Consider the following 24,864-nt stretch of genomic DNA (forward strand, 5'->3'; position numbering starts at 1 on the left):
TTTATAGTCCTAACACTTTTTAAAATGTAGGTTGCATTGATGCAGCACACATATTCTTAAAACCCAGGTTGTCCTGAATAGATCTTGACTGTGCAACACAGGGTTGATGTTTGACAAACTGTTTTGGACAGCAAGTCCAAGAAACACAAAACAGTAAATTAAATAATAATAATGATAATAATAATAATAATAATAATAATAATAATAATAATAATAATAATAGTTATAGTATATAGTTATATATAGTTATGAGGAACTTGAAGTAGATCAAAACTTAAACACAGTGGATTTTAAGAGGAAATCAGGGGCAATAATGAGTGAAATGTCTGATAACACAGGGTGCAGATGGGTTTTGACTTGTTCACTGAGCAGAAACAAGACATTTAGCCTTAGTGGTGCTCCTATATTCATCACTGACTATTGAGACAAAAAATGTTCCAAATTTGAGTTTTTATTTCACTACATTAATTTGAAGTGGATGTTTGTGTAGGTGAAGGATCAAATTTTAATCAAAAAATGCTTTTTTACCCATCATTTCTTGATTTTCCACTCCCTCAGACACACCAAAATGTATTTAATTTTAATTCTACTTATTCGAGATGAGTGTCATGTTTTCTGTTATCTAGTATTATATTCAGTAATGATGTTTAGAAATAGTATGCATTATTTTCACTTTTTAATTTATTTACTATCTGAAGTATCTCATCTCTGAATTTTGTTATTTTGTAATAGATTCATTTAGCTTGATGATTAACACTGGTGTAATCTTGGCATTGTAAGTGTATAAAACAGCTTGCAAAATGCACTCATCAGTGAGAATTTGGATTTAAAGGTACTACTAGAAAGGTATTGCATCAGTGCTTTTACTGACATTTTCTAGTGCTTAAAGTTAGATTAGAGAAAGCCCGACCTGCAGAGACACGGCTGGAGTGCCCTGCTGCCTTGGAGAGTCGTGGGATGAAAGACCTTCACATTTTTAAAGCCTTATTTGGACAGCTTTCTGTCGTCCTTGACTGTGAGGGACCTTTAAAATACCTGATGATCGACTCCTGCTCTCATGCTGTGACCACGGGGCAAAGATTTTGCTAAATTAAAGTATTCACAGTTGTTTTTCCTTCTGTTGAGCATTGAGCTTTCTGCCCTGTGAATCATGAAGAAGTGAGGAACTGATGAAGCATAAGGGGATTCGTTTTTCACAGTCTTACACAATGATGCATGCCAATGTTTATTCAAGTAGGAGAGTCACGTAAAGAAAAATAGTTTGTCATGATCTTAACATATAACCTTGTTGTTTTGTGTTGACAGTCTTGTACAGAGCTGATTGTAAACCATTGTTTTCATTTTCCACAGCGAGCCAGTTTTTCATTAAGGGTGTCTGTCATGAAAGCAAAGAATCTGATGGCAAAGGATGCAAATGGTGAGAGTGAATTGTTTAGATGAGCAAACGATGATAAGAAAAAATGAAATTCACATGTTCACTTTCTTCCATCTTGTTCACTGTTTTCATGGCACTGTGAGGACTGCTATCATGTTTTTATTATGTGTAATTTGAATGTGAATATTTCCTTATTGAGTAATTGGAAAAAGCTCCAGCAAGGCTTACATGAAGCTGTTATTGGGAAAGTTTTAACCAAATGTCTTTATATTAATCTGACAAATACATGTATACAGCAAAATACACAGTAGTTTTACATACTGTGGCACAAAAAATACGTTTTCTTGTCTGACATTTTAACATGATTATCCACGAAAGATTCATAGTTGAATCATGTTTCAATATTTTTGCCCAGAAAACACTAAACAGAGTTAATAAAAACAGCCTGTCCACAGAGGGCGCCAAAATTGACATGAATTGACAAAAAAGGAGTTTCAGTTTGAACTCCAAAAAAGACTACTGATTCGTTTCTAAATAAAAGCACCAAAAATTTTCTTCTTAGTGCTTTTACAGTGTCCCGTAACTATTCCAAATCTTTTTTCATCCTTGTTTACCTTTTCTGTGCCTTACCATTTGGTCAATCAGGGTACAGTGACCCCTACTGCATGCTGGGAATCCTGCTGGGCCAGAGCCCACGGGAACAGGACGACAAGAAGGAAAGGAAGTTCAGCTTCAGGAAGAGAAAGGAGAAGCTGGAGAAACGCTCCAGCACCAAGGAGGCATTACCCGCTCGGTGTATTCAAGTGACTGAGGTCAAACCAGAGACTCTAAACCCGGTGTGGGACGAGCACTTTGTATTGTGAGTACAGAATTTTAGCCTTTATCAGAGAAGCAAACATGGTGACATGGATTTCTAGAGCTGTTTGTAATATGAGCACTGCAGCACATTTTCATCTTGTATCAGAATCATTGAAAAATCCAACTTTCTATCGCTATTTGTATTCATAAAGTAAAATCAAGGGAATTATTTCTTTTAATTATTCATTTGTTTTATCCACAGTGAAATAGATGATGTTCACAATGACCTCCTACATCTTGACATATGGTAAGATCAGTAGGCATCAACTACTTTTTAAATTTATTTAATAGTGATTGCATCATAGGAAACACAATCACCAGTTAAACAAATCACAATTACACAGTGCATTCTGAAAGTATTCAGACCCCCTTTACTTCTTTCAACAATTACAGCCTCAAGTCTTTTTCAACATGACACAACAACAGCTGGACTGGGAGATTTTCTGCCATTCTTCTTTGCAAATCCTTCAAAAATGCAGTCATGTTAGGAGGCTGTTGGTGGACAGCAATTTTCAGGTCTCTCCAGAGACGTTAAATCGGGTTCAAGTCAGGGCTCTGGCTGGGCCACTCTAGGACATTCACAGAGTTGTCCCTAAGCCACTCCTGTTTTGTCTTGGCTGTTTGCTTTGGCTCATTGTCATGTTAGAAGGTAAACCTGAGCACTGCAGAAAATGTCTCATTGAGGATATCGCTGTACTCTGCTCCATTCAGCTTTCCATCAATCCTGATTAGTCTCCCAGTCCCTGCTGGTGCACCCCCACAGCATGTTGCTGCCACCATACTTCACTGTTGGGATAGTACTGGGCAGGTGATGACTGGTGCCTGGCTCCCCCCAGACATAACATTTAGAATTGAGGCCAAGTTCAGGCTTGGTTTCATCAGACCACAGAATCTTGCTTAGAACAGTGAAGGCCTGAAATTATGGTTGTCCTTATGAAACTTTGTCCCATCTCCACACAGGACCTCTGGAGTTTACTCAGAGGGACCATTAGGTTCTTGGTCACCTCTTTTGCTAAGGCCCTTTTCCAATTGCTCAGTTTAACCGGGTGACCAGCTCTTTAAAGAGTCCTGGTTGTGCAAAACTTCTTCCATTTGAGAAATATGGAGGCCACTGTGCTCATTGGACCCTTCAGTGCAGCAGAATGTTCTTTGTAACTTTTCCAAGATCTGTGCCTTGCAGCAATCCTGACTCAGAGCTCTGCAGGCGGTTCCTTGCACTTCATGGCTTTGTTTTTGCTCTGATAGGCATTGTCAGCTGTGAGGCCCTCTAAAGATGTGTGTGCCTTTCCAAATCATACCCAGTCAATTTAATTTACCACAAGTGGACTCCAATCAAGGCGTAGAAACATCTCAGCAAAGTTGAGAGCAATGGGAGGCACCTGAGGAAACTTGGAAGTGTTATAAATTTCCAAAAAATCCTAAATTCTGTTTTTATTTTGTCATTATGGGGTACTGAGTGTAGCTTAATGAGAGAAAATTATGAATTTAAATAACTGTAGCATCAGGATGCAGTGTAACAAAATTGAACAATAGTGAAGGGGGTGTGGGTATTTTTTGGATACACTGAAGGAAGCAGTTTGCAGTAGATTCGCAAATTTACACAAAAAAAAAAAACGCTGAGGATATGTACATGTAGTGCTAGATGGTGTGGTACAAAATTCTCAACTGTACATGCTTTGGATTTTTCTTTGTCATCACTGTGCTCATAAACCATATTTTTTTCCTGTAGGGATCATGATGATGATGTGTCTGTTGCTGAAGCCTGCAAAAAGCTCAACGAAGTCAGCGGACTACGAGGAATGGGAAGGTAGAAGAAGATGTTGTGTAATCTTTAATTAACATGGACGCATCAAAGTGTGATGATGGTACTTACTGAGCCACATCTGAGGTTGAAAATTCCCTTTTCTGCAGGGAAGATAAATGACATTGCAATTTTGGGCAAAATTGGCCATGTATTTCATAGCAGGGAAGCTCATATGGTGTCATTTTTGTCTCTCCTGGATTGATATTGTGTAAGCTTAAGCTATTGATGATCAATGCTTACACTGCATTTGAACTGATTAGAAAATCTGACTGTAAATCTATTCACTCCATAGGACAGGTATGTAATGACAGCATCCTTCCTAAGCTTGAAAGGTCTACAAATGGCACCCAAGCTGAATCCCCAGCTTCTGCAGTCTCATGCCAAGACACTGAACTTAAAATTCCCAAGTAGTATCGACAGTGGTGTTCAATGTGTTTCAATAGGATTAGGTAGCACTGATGGACACTCTGCAGTGCAGCCTAGCTCTCAGTGTGTGATTGTGGTATAAATGAATGAAGGTGACATGTAGCATAAAAGTTTGTTTTGCTTCATGTGGTCAAGGGACTGGAAAATCACTGTACAAGTTAAAGAACATTTATCAAGATAAGACTTTGGTGTAAGCCAATATAATCTGCCATCTTTAAGCATCAACCACTAGCATTGAAATGAAAAGCCAACGTAGAAGTACAAAGGACTGCAGTTCCTTGGGTGACCACTTGAGGCTGGCTGCAAAAAATGCTGATGTCCCATATCACCCATTCAAAATGCCCACACCGACAGCAGGGATAAATCTTATTTAAAGCCTGACAAGAAAACCAATTTTGGTTTGAATGGCTCATTTCTTTGGTACGAACTGTATGAATGGTTTCTTTCAACTCATCTGTTTTAATTATATTACAAGAGTTAATCATTATTAGAGGCTTGGCTGATCTGACTGATATGCAGATGAGTTGTAACTGTTCACCCTGGTTTATACTTCTTCATTCAAACTATGCTGTAGCTACACCAAAGTGTACTTAAGTAGATTTGATGATGTAATTTGTACTATGTAGCCATTTATCTCACATAAGAATATCCTTTTACATTATTCAGAGACTTGCATTCACCTAATGCTAACCTGTGGACCAACCACAGGGCTTGAGGTCTGCATTTTTCCAAAACTTGTGAGGAGTTGCACATCGGGCTATGTGCACAGTCTTCTGCCTGGATTTATGGCTACCTACAGTGTATAGTGTGGTGTAAATTCTATGCAGATGAATAAATTAGGCTTTCTTTGGGAGGCTTAGGGCCTGCCTAAGCTCCACCTCTTTGTCTGCTACTACATTGACAGAATCTTAGTTCAAGACAACTCTTCAAGTACAGTGGTGATTATTGATAGGCCTCAACACTATGCTTCCTATGGGGGGGGGGGGGGGGGGGGTAAGACCAACTGTGTAAGTTTTGCTACCTGTTGTCTTTCCTGTTGTTAAATATGCAACTGCTATGAAAAAAAGCAACATTTTAACAGTGTTTCAGCTTCCCAATCTGAGCGTGACATTATGTTAAAGTGTGCACAAGCAGTAAATAGTTCATTCATCCAGTGGCAGTAGATAGCCTGTCCATCAAAATCACATTTTCAACTATACATAAGTGTTTGTCTGCATTTATGAAAAAAGTTGATACCAACTGGTTTTTAATTACTAGACATCATTTGGGATTTTTAACCTTTACACGACTGACATAAAGAAATCCCAGTGCCAATAAAGCTGTGCACACATAAAGTTCAGCTGCAAAAGAGAGTAAATTGTAGACATGTTTTAATGAAAGCCTGGAAATGTCAGTCATAACCCAGGAACAAGAGAAGAGGTGCAATTTGAAGGATGTGAATAATGGACAAGTTTCAAACTCTGCTGGTGCTGTAATTATAATGTAAATCACAGTGGATGGAGGTTTTGGCATAACACACTTTAATTGAAAATGTTAGATAACAGCTCCAACTGCATTCAACATTTTATAAGAGAGGCTCATTTTTCTGTGTTTTCTTGCCAGGTATTTCAAACAGATTGCAAAGTCAGTGCGGGCCAATGGATCAGCATCTTCTGGCTCTGAGGAGAACGCGGATGACTTCCTCGGATGCATCAACATCCCTTTGAATGTGAGCAAGTTTGACTTTACAGTACATGTATAAACTGGATAACAGGGGCAGTGAACTGTGAAGTGTCATTCGGTGATGTCCAGATTTGGATTTTGCTGATAAGGCTCTGATCCTTACAGAGGATATATATGTCCATTTGGGGGCTCTTAACTTGCTGAGTTAGGAGGTTGAAACATTTGGAATGTACGTCTCCTGGGTCAATACAAAGATCCAGGCATTTTGGGATGTCTCAGATGCTGCAGTTAAATCTATGTCTATGAACAGTGAGAGTGTGGATGTTGAGGTGTAGTTTACCTACCTTGGCAGCGTAATCCATCAAATCTGATTACAAGGCTGAGACCAACTGCAGATTTGGACTGTGATATTAGGCAATTGGTTCATTAGGCAAGGCGATGTGGTGCTCCCAGTATCTGAGCATGCAGACGAGAGTCTTTCGCTCCTTGGTCCCCCCTGTCTTACTGTACTCATGTGATGTTGACTGATGGCCTGAGGAGCCAGTTGGACTCCTTTGTGATGACTTCTCTTCAGCACGTTTTGGATATCGTTGGTAAGACCATGTGTCTAATGCTTATGTGCCAAAGAGAGTGGGGATGGGAAGGGTTAGCTTCTGGATACAGGAACGGCAGCTGCACCTCTAGAGAAGCACTTTCTGGGGCACTTTCGCAGGCCTAATCCATTTCACCGGATGCTGGGTGCCCGGAACCCTGTGGGCTGGACCAGACATCATCTGCGTGCATTATGGAGGGGCTAGCTGGGAAGATACCTGAGATGGGGGAAGGGCCTGGTGCAAGCCTGGACGGTGGCCATCAGGCGGCAAGAGCAGTACAGGGCCAAGGTTAACATGGAGAATTGCTGAACCTGCTCCCATACGTGACCTGAGCTGAAGTTTCAAACATTTAACCAAACTCTTCGCAGTCAGAGGTGAACAGCTGAACGGATGAACTAAACACAAACTCTCTTAGATTTCTCAGTATTTTTTTTAGGTATTTCTCTGGAAGTTAGTCAACATTGTTCATTTTTGGATGTTTTATTGTTTTTCAGGAGATTCCAGTCGCTGGCTATGACACCTGGTTCAAGCTTGAGCCTAGGTCTAGTACATCCAAAGTTACAGGGGATTGCCACCTGATACTGAAGCTCTTTACCTGCCAGGTTGGAAATGTAAAACAGTTATTCAGAAAACAAAGAAACACCTGATGAATTAAACCTCTGAGTATCGTTTTTGTCTTGCAGAGAGACACAGACATGTCCAGAAAAGACTCAAATGTCTCCATTCACAAGAAATTGCTGGGACAGATTGTGGAATATGAGCATACCCATGTCAAGGTGACTTTCTTACAAATGTTTAGTACCACTTACAGTACCACTGTTATGCCAGCGACACTGAACTGTATGTTGCTCTTTTTGGATCTTCAGCTCCAGTCTATCATTTGACACTCAGATATCCATCCTGCCATCAGACCCTTTCTTTCATTTTCAGACCTAGAAAAGGTCATCCACTAATGTATTACCTCCAGACTAGATCATTGCATTATTCTGTACTCTGGAAACAGAACAAAATGACAAAACAAAATGTCTCTGCAAAGAGTTTGACCAGTTCCAGAAAATTTGAGCACAACATTCCTGCTAACCTTCACTGGTTACCAGTTACTTTTAGCATCAATATTTAAAATGTAAATACTAGTTTTAAAAGCCTTATATGGGCAGGCCCAAAATTATGGGTGACTGTATATTGGGGGCTACCGAGGCTCATTTGCTAGAATCAGTCGTCTTGCAATCGAAGGGATGTGGGTCCCATCCCCAGCTCCTGCAGTCGCGTGCAGATGTGAGCCAGGCACTTAACCCCAGTTTGCTTCTACTGCTTTGTTGGTGGTGTGTAAATGGTTATGGATACAGTTTAATGGGATTAGCTAAATCAGATGGCCAGATGACTAAATTGTAAGTGGACTTGAGCTTGTCTAGCGCTTGCCTATTCATCTAACTACTCAAAGCGCTTTTACACCGCTGGTCACACCTACCCGTCCATACCCTTTCACGCCACTCATTCTACATTCACACTAGCTAATGTTCAAATGCATCCATACCCACTTACACACCTTTGACAAAGAAGTGGGAGCACAGACTTAAGGTGAAGTGTCTTGCTCAACATGTGACTGCAGGAGTTGGGGATCAAACCCACAACCTTCCGATTGTGAGACGATGAACTCTACCTTCTGAGCTACTAAAATAGTGTTTAACAAACTGACGTACATTTACCAATTTTATTTGTTTTTTTGTTTGTTTGTTTGTTTTTTTACTTTTTACTGACCTGACAAGAGTTGCAGATCTTCTGGCAAGAACTGTGAGTTTAGACTTCTGACTCAAGTTAATCAGGTCTTTGCTGTTGGGTCCTGGAGCTTTGGGAATCCCTACAGACATATCCGATTAGCCAACTCTGTGTCCACTTTTATTAGTGAAAATGTCCGTTTATCCTGGGCCTTCTCTTAACCTTTGGGACATTTTAATTTCTTTGTCCATTTACATTTATTTCCTTGTTTACTTTTACACATCTGATCTAATTTAGCTAAATATGATTTAACAGAAGCAGCATTTAATTATCATGTTGCCAGATATAAGCTGATACATGTCAGGAGGGTGGATAGAGCAGGAACTGCAGAGAGAGCAGGGAATGACATGCTGGAAAAGAGCCCACCTGGAGGAGTGGTGTGAACTGACCACTAGACCATCAGTACCCCATCAGAGACTGTTCATTAAAATGGGCAAAACACCTCCCTCTTTTGCAAAATCAAAGTTAAAATACCCCTGTTAAGGGACTACTTTGATGTTATTTCTGATTCTGTCAGATTAAGCAAACACTTTTGTGAATGGAAAGCTTAATGATGAACCCTGCAAGGAGCTGCATTTATCAACAGCGCTGTCAGTACATTCACTCTTTATTTGCATTGAGTGAATAATACAAACTTTTCAGTAAAAGTGAACACAAGAGCATAAATCAGTACAATAAAAACTTTCAATTATTACAGAATCCAGAAAAATCGTTTGACTTGTATTTAACTTTTTAGTCTAAGCCATGTCCCATCTGTTAACATGGAAAAGGCAGGAATAATTTTCTCTTTAACACACCATTTATGATCTTCAAAATGTTCCTAGATGTCATTTCAACTGAAATAAAATGTTCCTCTTTTTCATATAATTCCAGAGAGAGCCGTATAACTGGACTGGGCAGGTATGTCCTGCAGCATGGACTGTGCTCACTCACCATGCTGTGCAAACTGATCTCTCACCTCTGCAGCAGGCCATTATGTGAGTATTAATGGAAGGATAAAATTGATCAAATCAAGCATGAAAGCTTTAGAATCAGGTAAAAGGTACATTTCTGGTCTTAAATTACAGTCGCTGGCAGTGCTACAGCAGCCACCATCGGACTCAGAGGGTGTGCTACTCCCTGCTGCTGCGCCTACTGCGGACCATCGATGCAGAGTGGGACCCTGTGGCTGTGAGGGGGGACCTGGTAGGTGCTCAGTAGAAATAAAGTGTAAAACTTTCATCATCTGGAAACAGTCACCTCATTATTTCAGCTCTTCACTGACATACATCAAGGTTTTTGGTTCAGCCAAAAATGTCTCCCAGCCGGTGTACTTGAAGCTATAACTGAGCGCCCTTCCTGTGTCCAGGAGAGGCAGCTGTCAGACAGCTTCAGGCTGTACACAGAGCACTGCCTGTGCCTGATGAAGAACATGCGTCAGGTTTTCCCCTGCTCCAGCGCCGCTGCCATTACACGCTACGAGCTCATGCTGAGGTAAAGTCACACTGCCATCACATCACATCACCTGTGGTGCCCATACTCAGTACACTGTCAACATCTCACCCCAACACACACACACAAAGACTTCAAGCAGCCGGTCACACTCTGTGGAGGAGGCAGTGTTGGATCTCTTACCGTGCATTGATATAAAAATATCCTAATCATTGTTCATTACTCATTTCAGCATGACATTTTGACAAAATAATCATGTTTCTTGTGGAGCAAAAGTTGGAAAAATATTTTTGCTCTGAAAGTGTTGTACTCACCAAAATCAATCTGATTTTAAGCCTTATGTTTGGGAAAGAAAAGTTAGAAGTATAGAACAAGAAGTACACCAGTTTGGGATCCATGAATCCAAAGCAGCAGCCAGTATAGTCAGCCAATTATAAAACTTTATATTGTCGAGTCAAACTAATTTGTTTCCCTGAAACCCCCCTGTGAGAAGTCCAGCTTTCAACACTTTCAAAGGAGAGCCTTTCTACTCTTCAAGAATGTGCACATAAACTCACACACTCATAATGACTCACTGAACGGTTAAAGGTTCAACCTTTCTCTGCTGCAGAGATAATACAGGTTTGTGCTATTACAGTGAAATGAACAAAGAGATTGTAAATTTTGTCTTCAAAGGAGAATGTGTGTTATTTTAAAATGGAAAAAAACAGCTTTTATGTGACCTGAAAGTAGAATTGTTAAGTAATTGTTCTCCCTTTCTGTGTATGCCAGGGGGATTGGCTACATACAAAACATGCGGGCGTTTAAGACTGTATGCCCTCTTCGAAATGAGCTGCATTTAGACATAACCACTGCTGTCAAGGTAAGGGTAAAAAAATATATAATAGTTCTATTAATTGAGTTGTGATTGAGCTTAGTCACAGTAGGGACTGCTAATCACTATTCAAAATATACAGTATGTAGGTTACATTTTCAGATTTCAAAATACTAACAGTTACATGCAATCTGTGGGTCAGTTAACAAATACTGTGCCTTTAGAAAATATTCACTCCCTTGGATGTTTTACACTTTTATTGATATTATGAACCAATCATGGTCAATATAACTGGACTCTTGACTGAAAACAACACCAGCAAAAATATTACAAAAAAGGGAAAACAGATTTCTACAAAGTGATGTCAATTTAACAAAACATGTAATGCAAAGTAAGTGACTGCATGAACATTCACCACCTTCAAGTCAGTATTTAGTAGAGACAAATGTGTCACAGCTATTTCACCTCTACCTTTACCAGCCTTTCAGTGCCGGCTCCAGAGAAGCATCCCCACAGCATGACACTGCCACTACTGTGCATCACAGTGATGATGGCGTGTCTGTGGTGATGTGCAGTGTTTGGTGTTTGCTAAACATAGCCTCTTCTCTGATAGCCAAAAAACACATGGTCTCATCAGACCAGGCAGCAGTTGTTGTATGGAGAGTCTCTCCCATCTCAGCTGGAAGCTTGTAGGCACCAGAGTAGTCATTGGTGTCTTGGTGGTCTCTCTCACTAGTCTCCTTCTTGCATGGTCACTCAATCTGTGAGGATGGCCTGATCTATGCAGATTTACACATGTTCCATATTTATTCCATTTCTTGACAAAGGGTTTAACTGAACTCTGGGCGATATTCAGTGCCTTGGAAATTGTTTTTGTATCCATCCCCTGACTTATACTTTTCAATAACCCTTTCTCTGAGTTGCTTGGAGTGTTCCTTTGTCTTCATGGTGTAATGATAGCCAGGAATACTAATAAACCAGTGACTGGACCTTCCAGACACAGGTGTTTTTTATGGTAATCACATGGGACACATTCATTGCGCACAGGTGATTTCCATTTCACTAATTGTGAGACTACTAGCACTAACTGTCTGGACCTCTGTTCAACTAGGTCAGTCACTTTAAAGAGGGTGAATATTTATACAGTCACTCAATGTACCTAACATGAAAATGGGGAAAATGTAGGTTCTTACATTTAGGAGGTACCATGTTATACTAACTTCTATGGGTGCTCTCCCTCTGCTGGGCCTGTAAAACTTTCCTCTTGTTCCTACCCTTGAGGTCAGCCCTGGCTAGCATGTTTAAACTGACTGTCCCATTGTTTAGAAATGAGGATCTTTTTTTCTAAAATTAAACTCACCAAAAAAAAAAAATGTAATGGAAAATGAAAAGTTTTTTTTGTTTGTTTGTTTGGGTTTTTTTTGTTCTTTTTTTTTTTTTTTTTTTTGATTATTTTTGTACATTAAGGTTTTTTAAGGGACCCATTGGGATTTTAGACCACTAGTGGTGCTGCACTGCATAGGTCCTTGTTAAAAAATGTATTCCATAAAGTATGTGCACATAGAAATACATAAAAATTATGAAAAAGTGGAGCATAATGCACATTTATGCTAAATATAAAGTGCAATTATGTATCACACAGCTTTTGAGGTTAATACTGGTTTTAAAGACTGAAGGCTAGAAAGTACTCAACTGTAATTGAAGCTCTTAATGCAGTGGAAAATGTCTTCAAGGTTGCATAACTTAAAAAACCATGCAAAGCTAAATGTAAACAACACTGAATAATCAGAAGAGCACCTTCCATTAAGCCATGTGCTCCCCTGGATTTCCTCATTATTTCAACAGAAAGGAAGTGCGGAGTGGTACGAGAGCTTAATTGCACAATATAAACCTGAGGAAGGGGTGAGTTTAACTCATTTTAAGGGCTCATAATAGAAGTAACTATATTTAATATGGTACAATTCTAGCTTACTGAGCGATGTCATTTGTTGTGATTGATTTGTAGACTCTGGAAGATCAGCTGAAGAAGCTGGTCCAGGTGGTCGATGCTGTTATCGTAGACGTGCAGAGAGCCCAGAACATCTACAACAAACTCTTCTACAGGTGTGTATCAGTGCTCTACAGCAAATCAAGAAAAAAAAGCTTACATAATGTTGTCTGACTTCTTTGGTTTTATCTTTTTCTCCTTATCACAGTGCAGTGAAAGTTGATTTCTTCAGCATTTCATACAGACAACTGGAGAAACTGGTTAGTCATCAAAGAATGGTTAAAGTTATTTTTGCCAATGTTGAATATTGAACACATTGTTTTGTCCTTCAGGTAGCAGATGATGTTAACGTAGCAATGGAGCGTGTTTGTGGGACACTGGAGCAGGAGAGCTCCAGACTGACTCAGGCTATGGGAGAGACCGTCTTTGAGCTCTTCATGTCCTTGAAAATCCTCAAAGGCTTCCGGGAGTTTCTTCCTCTGAAGTTGGTTATCAGTCTGTCTCTAATCACTATTCATATAGCAGCTTTAAAACTCTCTCTGAACAATTTCATTATGCTATTAAAACTTGATTTCTTCAGCATTAAATGCATTAAAACATCTTGTCTCCAACAGGGATGCTAAAATGTTGGCCTTGACAGGCTTTCATAACTGGTTCAAGTCCTCGATTCACAAGTGGCTGCAGATCATTCACGACAGATCCTGTGACAGGATTTGTAAAGCAGTGGAAATAGACAAGGTAAGAAGTTTCTGTTCTTAAAATGATGTAAGGAATATTAATTATTGTAAGAAAATAAAAAGAGCCTGACAGCATTCAGGTAAAAGACGACTAATGTTTACGACCTGGTGCAGCTGGATCAAGCTTAAACAGGAATTAAGAGAAACATACATACAGCATGTTACTTCCCCTGTCTGGGATTAATTGCTCCTTTTTTCCCATAATGTAGATATAATGACTAACAATGATTGTCAGTCCGAGGTGAGGTTTTATTTTGAAATTGATCAGATGCTCCATGTCTGATTTCCTGTATGGGTCAAACTGCTCTGCTGAGACTGACGCATGCTGGCAGCGGCTCTGCTGTCACTAGACTTTGCCCACTTCTGGAGTGAAGAAGTGCTGAGGGGCATTTCTGATAATCACATACACTATAAAAAACGGCATGTAGATATAAGCAGATTCAAAGCTTCTTAATATTTTAGTATGGCTATTTAGGGCTTCTGTTATGTTTATTTCAATCATGGAAGACTTAAAATAAGTTATACAGCGATTAGACCCCCCTGTGATGAATTCATGTACTTGAAGGGGTTGTGAGGCAAACTGCAGGATATGAAGTCTAGACACTGGTGGTGGTGTTAATGAGGGATGCAGGATCAGATTAGGAGTAGATTTCTGAGAAGCTAGACCAGACCTCAGGTATGCAGGATAAGATGAGCAGAAGGCCTGTGAGTATCTGGACTAGATGATAATGTAATGAATGGAGGTGGCTGGGGTGGAGGAGGGCTGCAGCGTCCATACTGAAACAAAAGGATTTCAAAAATAACAGGTGCATGATGATGGTCAAAGGTCGTGGCAGAATCTGATTAGCCTAGTACATAAGAGAGTGAATACCTATAATTAGCTGATAATCACAGCAGGAAGAGAGATATAAATGAGTGGTGACTAATGAACAAGCAGAAACAGTCTCCCTGCTTGAACTTCCTCTGAGCTCCATTTCTTAAATGTATAGGTAAACAGTTTTTAGTAATTTTATTTCAAGCTTTATAATATGCAGTGTGGTGAACAGAATTTACTCCATTTTAAAGCTGATGTGAGCTGACTAACATTAATAGTGACATCTTTTTATGACCTACAAAGGCGTAATGGAGTATGTATATTAATCTTAAATGCTTGAAAATTCTTCCAGGGAGATTGTTATCACATGACGTGATTTGCTACATGGAAAATAAAAAGATATTTGAAACTGAATTTTTATTTCAGCAAGGTCAGCTCAGAAATAAGACTTGTTACTAAGTCAACACAAATGGTAAAGTTCCTCACGTAGCTTTAATTTTTGTGATAAGGTGGAAGAAAAATTTTTCTCAGCTTGTCAGTGGAGATAAGTCACCATCACAGAAAGTGACATCACAGCATCTGACCAGTGAGCAGTGGTCTTGGGCGTCTCAAAGTCCTCCAGAACAAAAAAAAATTGCAGTATTTCATCTTTTTTGGTCTCAAACAAATGGCACTAAAACCAAAGCTTATCATAACTGATAAGTCAATGAAACCTACACATTGTAAAGGTAAATTATTGCAGCAAATGTCAGGATAGGTTTTGTTTGAGTAGGATTTCTACCAGGTACTGAAATATTAGTGTGAAAATTAAGAGGAATCATATTTGGAAATATGCCAATTTCAAGATGTAAAATGTTGTTTATATTAAGATGTGGGGCCATTTCATCTCGCAACCATACTAAGGGTATTTTCTTGACAAATAACCCATTTTAATCTAGGATAACAGTACTCTATAGTTTAGTTAGATGTTGTCACAGGTTTGTGAGAGAGATGAAGTGGTGAATTTGACTGATTTATTGATATTTTCAAGGTATAAACAATAAAATAGGTGTGAATTTTGTCATTTAAATCACCTTATAACAGTTTTATTATACTTGTGTGGTTCAAATCAGATTTTTTTTTTTTTTTAACAGTAAGCCATATTACTACTAAAATTAATTGCGACATTTAATACATGTTGTTTTTCTTACATTGTCTGATGCAATTATAAGTAACCAAGTGGTATAAATAGTAAAATGTATGATTTTACTTATTTTACTTATTACATTGATTTTACTCCTTAGATATTTCATAATGTGATTATGATAGGTGTTCTGTTGGAATTTTAAGATGAAACTGGCACCATCATGACTTAAACAGTATTCTGAAGCTACTCATGTCTTGCCACTAAAGAGGTCAAAATCTAAAGAAAACCTCACCACAGTGTTAATTTTGACATCTATTTCTGATAGTCTCTGTCTTCTTTAGACTACCTTTAGATGCCTTTTAGTTTTAGTCACATTTTAGTCATTTCGACCCTCTATAGTTTTAGTCGAGTATTAGTCAACACAAGTCCTCACGCTTTAGTCCTGAGTCCTTTTGGACCAAGCATTTATTCTTTCGCCAGAATCTGGTACCAAATCATGAGTGTTATATGCCCCCTGCCAAATCTGGGGTCCCTTCTTTCTACAGCTGAGAGGCAGAATTGGTATATGCATTTTTGCATTATAATAAAAAAAATATCTAAGTGACAAAAAAAAAAAAAAAAAAAAAAAAAAAAAAAGTCTTGGGATGTCAAACAATAATGAACAAACAAAAATATATGTGCTCTATAGACACACAACAAAAATCTGACAAAAATCTCACTGTGCTAGGCATGACCATAAGGTACCAAACTGTGTGAATCAAGGGAACTGTATGACTTGAATTTTTGGGGGTTTCTATACAAGGTAAACAAAGATACTGTAACTTTGGCTGTTGAGTTGGATCTTCCAGTCACAGATTGGATTTTAGCCGACAGCAAGTAAGGCCAAGGGAACCTCACACATTGCTAAGGGTTAGCTCATCACTGTGAGACAATTTGTCTTTTACTGCCTAACAATGAGAATAATTAGAAATAGTTGGAAAAGTCATGGCTGTGTATAAACATTTGGAAAAAAATTCTATAAAGAGCATGATGCAAAAACTGTTGTTTTTATTTGACATTTCCCACAGCAAATGTTCTCAATTGGTGGTGTTTGTTTTAGTTATAAACACTACTGACTCATACAGATTAAAATCTACAAAAAGATAGTGGAACGTTGTCTATGGGGAGCCACTTTCAAAACAAATGAGGTTCCTCACAGCAGCTTTACAGAAAAGCTAATGATCTACAGGAATTAGAAGCCTACGACAAAATATTTCTGAATTTTAATATTTGCAAATGATGCATGTAGCATGTTGTGTTTCGTGTGTTTTGAGAGCAGCTGGGGCCTGTGCAGCAGGCCAAACACAGCTCCTCAGCAGTGGAAGTGACAGCATGCTTCACCCAGGTACGAGAGATCTGGCTCCAGCTGGGCTGGCCCGACTCCGCAGGAGCCTTCATCTTTATCACCCGTTTGACAGACGTGAGTACCACCTCCAGTGTCACCACTCTCCTGTGCACAAATCCAGCACACATAAACACACATAAACACTGTATCTGAGCAGAGTCCATGCACATCACAATACTGATGTTATGTTTTTTTAATGTTTTTTGGTATAAGACTCCAATTCAAAATTGGAAACTGAATTGAAAAACACAGGACTTGCTTTTCATGTGTTACAGAATTTCTGCAGCGAGGCTGTGTGCTACTCGGAAATGATAACTCGCAAGATTGAAAGGAACCAGCTGGGCCGAGACCACAAGAGCTTCACAGTGCAGGTAACGCCTGTGGCAAGACAGATCTGGGAACCGGGGGGTGGGCGTGCGATGACGAAGGAAGTAAATGTCAGCAAGTGTTCTCCCTGGCAACACAAAGGGCTCAGCAGGAGATCAAATATGTTTACACTATAAAAAACATTGCCGCCTCTTGTCATCAGTTATTCACACTTGCACCCGGATCCTTCACTTCTCTGTAGCCCTGCTTGTTTTCCTTCTCTGTTTCCCCACTTCTGCCCCTGTTTATCCTCTTCTGCACCTCCTGGCTTTCCACTAGCTGTGTATCGCTCTGAACAACGTGGAGCACATTCGTGTTTTCCTGGGTCATCTGCCTCGTGACCTGGACTGGCAAGGCGTGGAGCGGGCCATGGAGGAGTCATGCGGTGTGGACGGGAAGGAGCAGGTTTACAAGGCGCTCAACGGGCAGTTGTTTAACTTGGACCTGGACCTGCAGAGAGAGGCTAAACGTCTCATTACACTGCTCACTGACAAGGTACCCTGCACACAATTTTACTATCTGCTGTGAGACTACATTCAAAGTAATTAGCCATGGTAAACATACATAAGAAAATGTCAGTGCTTGTTTCATCACTTGATACAAGACTGTTATGCTAGCATCAAGCTAATAAACCAAGGTGGTTCAATCTGTGAGAAATGGTGATCCCACCTGGAGAATCATGCACTGCAGAGCCATGCTTTATACGAGCTTTTTCTATCATTTCCTCCTACATCTTAACTTAGCACACCTGAAAACACATGTAAACATATGCACCTGCATGCACACCTATGAGACAATATGTTCTTATGCAGATGCTTCCTGAGCTGAGGAGGTACATCCAGCACATCAGCCTGTCCCCAGACTCCATCAACAATGACGATGTGAGGCCCAGTAGTTGTTATATTCACAATTTATCCTTGCATTAGTCATGTTTGCTGCTCCAGTGCTTGTGTGACATGTGTTAATGTCCCCCAGGCTGTGTCTCCCCTGATGAAGTACTTACAAGACACTATGAACGTCCTCAACGAAAACCTAGTGAAGGAGAATCTGACTCGGTAATTATTTTCTCCCTCCCTGTCGGTAAATATGAATTCATTAATCATCTTTTTTTATTTAAAATGAGCAATAAATTTAACGACCAGCCCAAATAAAAAACGTAACACAATCTGCCAAATGGTTTATTTTCATGGTTTATTACCATCTGGTGAGTCTGTGCATGGCATGATAAGAGTTTTAAGGGAAATAATCACTGCCTAATTCTGAAGCTAATCAAGCATAAAGTTATGACTGCAAACTTAAGACCGAACACCTAGAGTGAGTCACGCATGAGTCATCTTGAAATGATCCAAATGTTGATGTCCAGTTAGTTTCCTTTTTCATGCATACTAATAAAACACAGCATCATCAGCAAAAAAAATTACTTGGAAGACAGGAAAGTTTATATTTTGACATTTAGGTTGAATTTTTTACAACTCCAATTCCAAAAAAGTTGGTGCGCTGTGTAAAATGTATGTTAAAACAGAATGCAATGGTTTGCAAAACACATTATACCTATATTTTATTCACAATTGAACAGTGGTTCCCATATTTTTTCCTTGGGGCCCCGAGAAAAGCTAAGCTCCCTTAAACACACTTTTAGTTGTTTTTATTGACAAAATCCCAACATAATAGGCGTAATTATTTAACAGGTTCTCTCCAGAAGTTCTATGTTTAAACTTTCCATTGATAGTATAGCATATGAGGGCCACTCTAAAAAGTGAGTATCTGGAAATTTTTAAGAAAATACTCAACATGTCGATGTTTAAAAAGTAGTAAATTTACACAATTGTTTTTTTGTTTTTTGTTTTTTTTTGTACTTTGAAAGCAGTTTATTTATGTGAACCATAACTTGGAGCTTTTGGATCATAAAGTCAAAATTAAGTCATTGGGAGGAATGAAATCAGACCAAATGAAGGCATTTTCCTGTAGTTGAGAACATAATCAACTATTTTTTGTTACTGGGACACACTATCATAATCATCTGGACTTAGAGAGACATTTCAGTAAATGGGGGTTATCCAACAGCTGTTTTCAGTTTGACTTTTAAAAACTTCGAATTATGAGGTTCATAATCTCAGAATTTACAACCTTTTAAACTTGGAAACTTGGAAATATACAACTGAAAAATTCCTTTTTTCTCTAAAATTTTTCAACTTTTTTTTCTAAAATATTTGCAGATTTTTGAGTTAAAAAAAAAAAAAAAGCATTAACAGCAGTCTGCAAATGTCTGGGAAATGAGGAGACCAGTTTCTAGAGTTTTTAGAGAGAGGAATGTTGTTGCATTTTTGTCTGATGTAGGATTGTAGCTGATCAACAGTCCTGGAGGTTCTTTAGGAGATTTCTCATTTTATCACGGGCCAAATGTTTTCTATTGACTGCAGGCAGGCTTGTTTAGCACCCCAGCCATGCTGTATTGATTGATGTTGTATGTAGTTTAACATCGTCTTGCTGAAATATTCAAGGCCCTCCATGAAGAGACATTGGCTGGATAGGAGCATATGTTGCTCTGAAACTTTTAAACTGTTCGTTGATAATAAGTTGGATGGTCATTCTCTTCGTTGGTGGGAAGGACAGAGTGTCTGTTCTTTCCTAAAAGAATTTCTGATTTTAATTAGTCTGACCGCAGAATAGTTTTCCATTTTAAATAAGTTTTGACCAAGAGAAGACAGTTGACTTATGGCTTCTTCTTTGCATGATACAGCTTGAACTGCATTTGTGGATGGCACAGCTGTTGGGATTTTAATGCTAGATTTTGGTTATTGTTAAACTCGTAATCATTATTGTTAGAATTATTCAAAAAAGTAGAGAAAAATAATCAAGATCAATAATTAACGGGGCACCACCTTGGAAAAAAGGAAAAACTACATAAACAGGCCTTTGCAGGGGCTGCTAGGCCTGAGTGTTTTTTCACATGGCTGATTCCCAACACACCAACTGTGTTGGCAGACAATGATTTGAGTCCATGCAGTGATTTCCACTGCAGGATAATGCCTGTTTTTAATGCAGTGCTGCCTGAGGGACTGCACTGTAAATGATGGGATATTCACAATTCTATGCTGAGGATTTTTTGGCTGAAATTGTTCCACAAATTTTAGACATATTTCTTCAGATTGGTGAACCTCTGCCCATCTTTATGACTGACAAACTCACCATTCCTTCTGTAAAGACCACGGCCAACATGACAAACACGAACAACAAAGTCATTCAATTTTCCACAATCGCTAATGTCTGATTCAAACCGACACAAGACTCTCCTCTGATGTACAATGTACTGATCTAAGGGAAGGTAAAACAGTAAGTTTATTATGTGCTTTGGTTAGCTGAAGGGTTGAGGTGCCCAATCCATGCTATATCTGAGAGCAAAAGTCTTGGCTTTAAATGAAGTCACCAGTGCCATATGTTAGCAAGAGGTACCATGGAATAAATTTGCTCAATAGAATCAGATGGCTTCCTATTCTCCTATTTAGCATTCCCTCTTCTTAAAATTAAGTTTAGTTTGCTACACAAGAGGAAAAACCGCAGCTACTTTGATGGGTTTTATGCTCAAACCCATCCTCATTATGCTATTATCAATGAAACATATGAGGCTAAGTGAGGGCACAGGAGTGTAATTAGAAGTGCTGCTGAACACAAATGTGTGGGCGTCTCATTCTTTCAGAGTTCGCCAAAGCATGTGGGAGCTTCTGCTGCGGATGATCCTGGACGCAGTAGCAGAGAACAGGGGGGTTCAGGTGGAGTTCTACAACCGCTTTCAGTACACAGTAGAGGTGATTACTGAATCTAGTCTCATGATTCTCTGTCTTCTCTGTAAAGATTTACATGTGCACTGTTTTCATCAGGCTTCAATCAGTGCTGCATGCTTGCTTTTCTGCAATCATTAGCATAAATTAGATATTTATGAAGCCACCAGATAGTGCTCCTTCATGAATGACAATATGTTAAACTGCATGTATACTGTATCACTACGCCAATTTGACCAGCTGGCACTGGATGTGACTGGTAAAAAGTCTTTGCATGCTGCACAAGTGGGCTAAGGCAGATAATATGTTTTCCTGTCAGAGGTTTCACGCTGTTTTGATGAACAACACATCTATTTATGATTCTGTGACTTCCTTCTATCAGAATTTGAAGGATGAGTGTACTGACTCCAAGCTTGATTGTTAATTATTTCTATAATTTTTGAATGCTTTAGACGCTGTTGCAGTTTTTTCATGCAAAAGGAGAGGGTCTTTTACTGGAAGACATGAAGAGTGGAGACTACAAGGTGAGGCTTCTTACAATTAACAATATAATAGATGTAATTTTTTTATGTTTTCCTTTCTTACACTACCCCTGCTGCTGCAGGCCCTGGATGAGGAGCTCAGGCTGAACAAATGTTCCTCATTTGAGCTGATTGAACAGTACTATCTGGAGAAGATTTCCCTACAGGTGCGTTTCAACTCCCCAGGCTGACAATTTCATTTTAGCTCCAAAGTGGACAGAGATGTATTGATTGGACAGCAAGACACTCTGTCTTCTTGTGTTTTACCCTGATTGAAAATCTGTTGTCTCACAGACACCTGAAAAACAAGATGCTGTCTGTCAAAGTAACCTTTATAATTTAAGAGAGAGCAGTGATAACAATGTGTCTGTGAATGACTTTACTGTGTAATAGTCTGAGATTATTTAATATGACTGCACATTAACATGCTTATTGATAACTAAAGTGATAAAAACTATGTGAAACTTTTCAGAAAACACTCAAACACACCCGTTATGGTCGCATCAGTGTGAAGTGCTACTACGATGCTCCAGAGCAGAGACTGACGGTGGAGATTCTGCACGCTGCAGATATAATGGCCCTGGATGCAAATGGTACACACCATCAGATTAGATGATACAGGTCTTATTCTAAGCAAGTTATGAGTCACTGTATGTGGTCTTCCTCAGGTCTGAGTGACCCATTCGTCATAGTGGAGCTTTGTCCTCACCACCTGTTCCCTTTGGCCAAGAGTCAGCGCACCCAGGTCAAACTGAAGACACTTCACCCTGTGTTCGATGAACTCTTTTATTTGTGAGTCCAACATCTGAATCATCTTCTTCTTACTTAGATTATCATGTGTAATGTTATTGTTGTTACTGTCTATGTTTCCTCTGCCCCTGCCTCTTTCTTAGTCTTGGCATTCCAATTAAGCCTTATGACTGCTCACTAGGGATGTATTAATATAATCTACTCACAGTCTGATACGCATCAAGATACTGGGTTCATGATTAATTTTATCTAGGCTGTCAAACAGTCAAATCTTGATTCATCTCAAAATTTCTGTAGTCAGTCATGGTTAATCTCTTTTTTACTGCCTGTTCGGATGCAGACCTGCTTTTATTTTGAAAGTAAATAAGGAACTTTTTGGTAGTTCGAAGATTCTGACAATAAAAAGGAACTTGTTATGGATTGAAAACGAAATAAGGGGAACAATAAGTAAAAAATATCTGATAACACATGGTTTGACTTGCCTTCTGAGTTTTTGAAGTACAGTGGGGCATTAAGGTGTCGTGACGTAGTTATTTTACATCACTGAGGCTGCAGAGAGACATCAGTGCCTTAACCAAAGTGAGCTGTTTGGTTAATTGATGTTAATTCATGTTAAATGATTTGTTTATTTCAGTTCTGTCATTATAACTGCAAAGTTCCCCTTCCCCTCATTCGTTTTCAATGATATAGGTAACACTTTGTCATGTTGAAGTCATAAAATTACTAATACAGTGGTGCAAATGTAATCAAAAATAGTACTGATAAGTGCTACAGCCTCAGTTATTGATGTAAAACAAAATTATCATTAGGCTGGTAGCGCAAAGCCTTGTAAGGCAAATTGATTGGCCAGACTCCATGACTGTCATCAGGCAAATCTATCTTGCAAAGATCCAATCTAAAACATATGTTCCAGGCCAAAAACAGTTCTGACCAATCGCCGTCATTTAAGAAGAATGAGGCAGTAAATACATCCGGGGTTAAGAAGCTGATAGCAATGGCTGCCACCAGTGTACGATTAGCTCAGATGTAGCCATGGTGTAGCAGCAGTCTCATTTGAACTTGACCACATATTTTTATAAATCAATTCATTTGTCAATGTGAAGACAAAATAAAGTGGCGGCACATCAGCTCTTAAATATGTCGACTCCTCTGTCATATCATAACCTAATTCATGGCCCATAATCTGTAACGATGCGGCCTGATAACACCACTCACAGACGTATAAATACCTTTCCTGCCTCAAAGTCTGATAACAAACTGGGCAGAGGCGTACACAATTACACAAACACTGTAGAATTTGTCCATGCCTGTTCTGGTCAGCATACGACTGGTTAGTACAACACTGTTTACATTGTCAACAGGAAGAAGATTACTTGTTACTCCCTGAAAGGGGACATATTAACACTTGCTGTGGTGAAGGGAGACATCCTCTTTTCTCCTACTGTGCATATTAAGTCAAGTCAACTTCACCATTAGAGTTGGCTTGAAAACCTAAATTGACTAAAGTGCTTCACAGAGTTAAGGTAAAACATGAAGCAAGAATTTATCATGGCGTATCTCCGCCAGATTTTGCCATAACGGTTCATGTTAAACATACCGACTGTTGCCAAGTGTAATAGTCCGTAAATATTTTTGTCATTTGAATGAATATGTCATAAAGTACCACCTATTTCTGCTTTTTATCTAAAGTGTCACAAGGTGACAGATTTGGCACTGCATAAAGAAAAACAGACTTGTGTCTTATTTTGTTTTGTTATTGTCTCTTCCAGCCATGTGAGTCCTGAGCAGTACAGACACAGGTATGCCTGTTTGACCTTCACTGTGATGGATTATGACTGGCTCTCCACCAACGACTTCGCCGGGGAAGCCGTGGCTCCTCTCAGTGACTTCTGCTGGCCTGGGAGGCCGAACGCCTCTGCAGCCGGCAAGAGCGTCCAGCCTGTCATCCTCCACCTTTCTCGTAGTAAACCCAGCGGTACATAATAGCTCCTGGCTGTACCTTTTTTTTTCTTTAGCAGACATAATATCCGCTTCCTGAGAGACCTCAGGGTATAGTACTAGGTTTCCAATTACTTCACCAATGCGATATGAAAAGCCATTCAGTCTAGATATATTTGTGTCAGGTGCTGGAGCTGCTCTCATCTGTTTGCTCTCCCCTCCAGAGAAGCCAATCATGAGGATGCTGAACGCTCGCATCGGAGACAGGGAGGCTCAGGAGTTTGTCCGCAGGCTGAAAGAGATTGAGAAGTCAATGGAGGAGGAGTAAAAAGCTGTCAGCGCTCACCTGTGATGATGTTTGCTGACCACGTCTTGTGACATGTGCTTTTGAACTGGTACAATGTTTACACTGTTTGACCTTTTTATTCTTTTGTTATTGTTTGTTCAGTAATGATACCAAAATGAAAAAGATAAGGAAGAAATAGTGAAGCTAACCACTGTTTCTAACTGAGAGATAAACATCCTGTCACTGTGCCACCATACTCTGTCTCAGTCAGAATATATTTTAATGGGTAGTTTATTCTAAATGGTACTAGTCTATATTTTTAGTAATGAGGTAATAGTTATATTTGTTGTATAATCTTTGATATGATAGATTTATCAGTAAAAAAAATATTTTGTGGAAGTAGCTTATGTAACCAGTTCAGTCGCAGTCTAGATCTT

General features: G+C 39.3%; 1 protein-coding gene across 1 annotated transcript in view; it reads left to right on the forward strand.

Moving 5' to 3' along the window:
- baiap3 (BAI1 associated protein 3) overlaps positions 1-24,503 on the forward strand; it is a 42,563-nt gene extending 18,060 nt beyond the window's left edge. Inside the window, exons 6-33 of the mRNA XM_041778196.1 lie at positions 1,351-1,417; positions 2,021-2,234; positions 2,436-2,480; positions 3,963-4,040; positions 6,066-6,171; positions 7,213-7,320; positions 7,402-7,494; positions 9,368-9,471; positions 9,562-9,679; positions 9,843-9,967; positions 10,697-10,787; positions 12,585-12,641; positions 12,745-12,842; positions 12,935-12,986; positions 13,059-13,210; positions 13,341-13,464; positions 16,722-16,862; positions 17,063-17,158; positions 17,433-17,648; positions 17,966-18,034; positions 18,129-18,208; positions 20,851-20,959; positions 21,385-21,456; positions 21,537-21,620; positions 21,926-22,046; positions 22,122-22,245; positions 23,973-24,178; positions 24,366-24,503. Of these exons, the coding sequence (XP_041634130.1) occupies positions 1,351-1,417; positions 2,021-2,234; positions 2,436-2,480; positions 3,963-4,040; positions 6,066-6,171; positions 7,213-7,320; positions 7,402-7,494; positions 9,368-9,471; positions 9,562-9,679; positions 9,843-9,967; positions 10,697-10,787; positions 12,585-12,641; positions 12,745-12,842; positions 12,935-12,986; positions 13,059-13,210; positions 13,341-13,464; positions 16,722-16,862; positions 17,063-17,158; positions 17,433-17,648; positions 17,966-18,034; positions 18,129-18,208; positions 20,851-20,959; positions 21,385-21,456; positions 21,537-21,620; positions 21,926-22,046; positions 22,122-22,245; positions 23,973-24,178; positions 24,366-24,469 (3,054 nt within the window). The 3' untranslated portion in view covers positions 24,470-24,503. The remainder of the gene's footprint in view (positions 1-1,350; positions 1,418-2,020; positions 2,235-2,435; positions 2,481-3,962; positions 4,041-6,065; positions 6,172-7,212; positions 7,321-7,401; positions 7,495-9,367; positions 9,472-9,561; positions 9,680-9,842; positions 9,968-10,696; positions 10,788-12,584; positions 12,642-12,744; positions 12,843-12,934; positions 12,987-13,058; positions 13,211-13,340; positions 13,465-16,721; positions 16,863-17,062; positions 17,159-17,432; positions 17,649-17,965; positions 18,035-18,128; positions 18,209-20,850; positions 20,960-21,384; positions 21,457-21,536; positions 21,621-21,925; positions 22,047-22,121; positions 22,246-23,972; positions 24,179-24,365) is intronic.
- Positions 24,504-24,864: the final 361 nt, after the last annotated feature.

Source organism: Cheilinus undulatus, linkage group 21 (genome assembly GCF_018320785.1).
Source record: "Cheilinus undulatus linkage group 21, ASM1832078v1, whole genome shotgun sequence".
Taxonomy (NCBI): domain Eukaryota; kingdom Metazoa; phylum Chordata; class Actinopteri; order Labriformes; family Labridae; genus Cheilinus; species Cheilinus undulatus.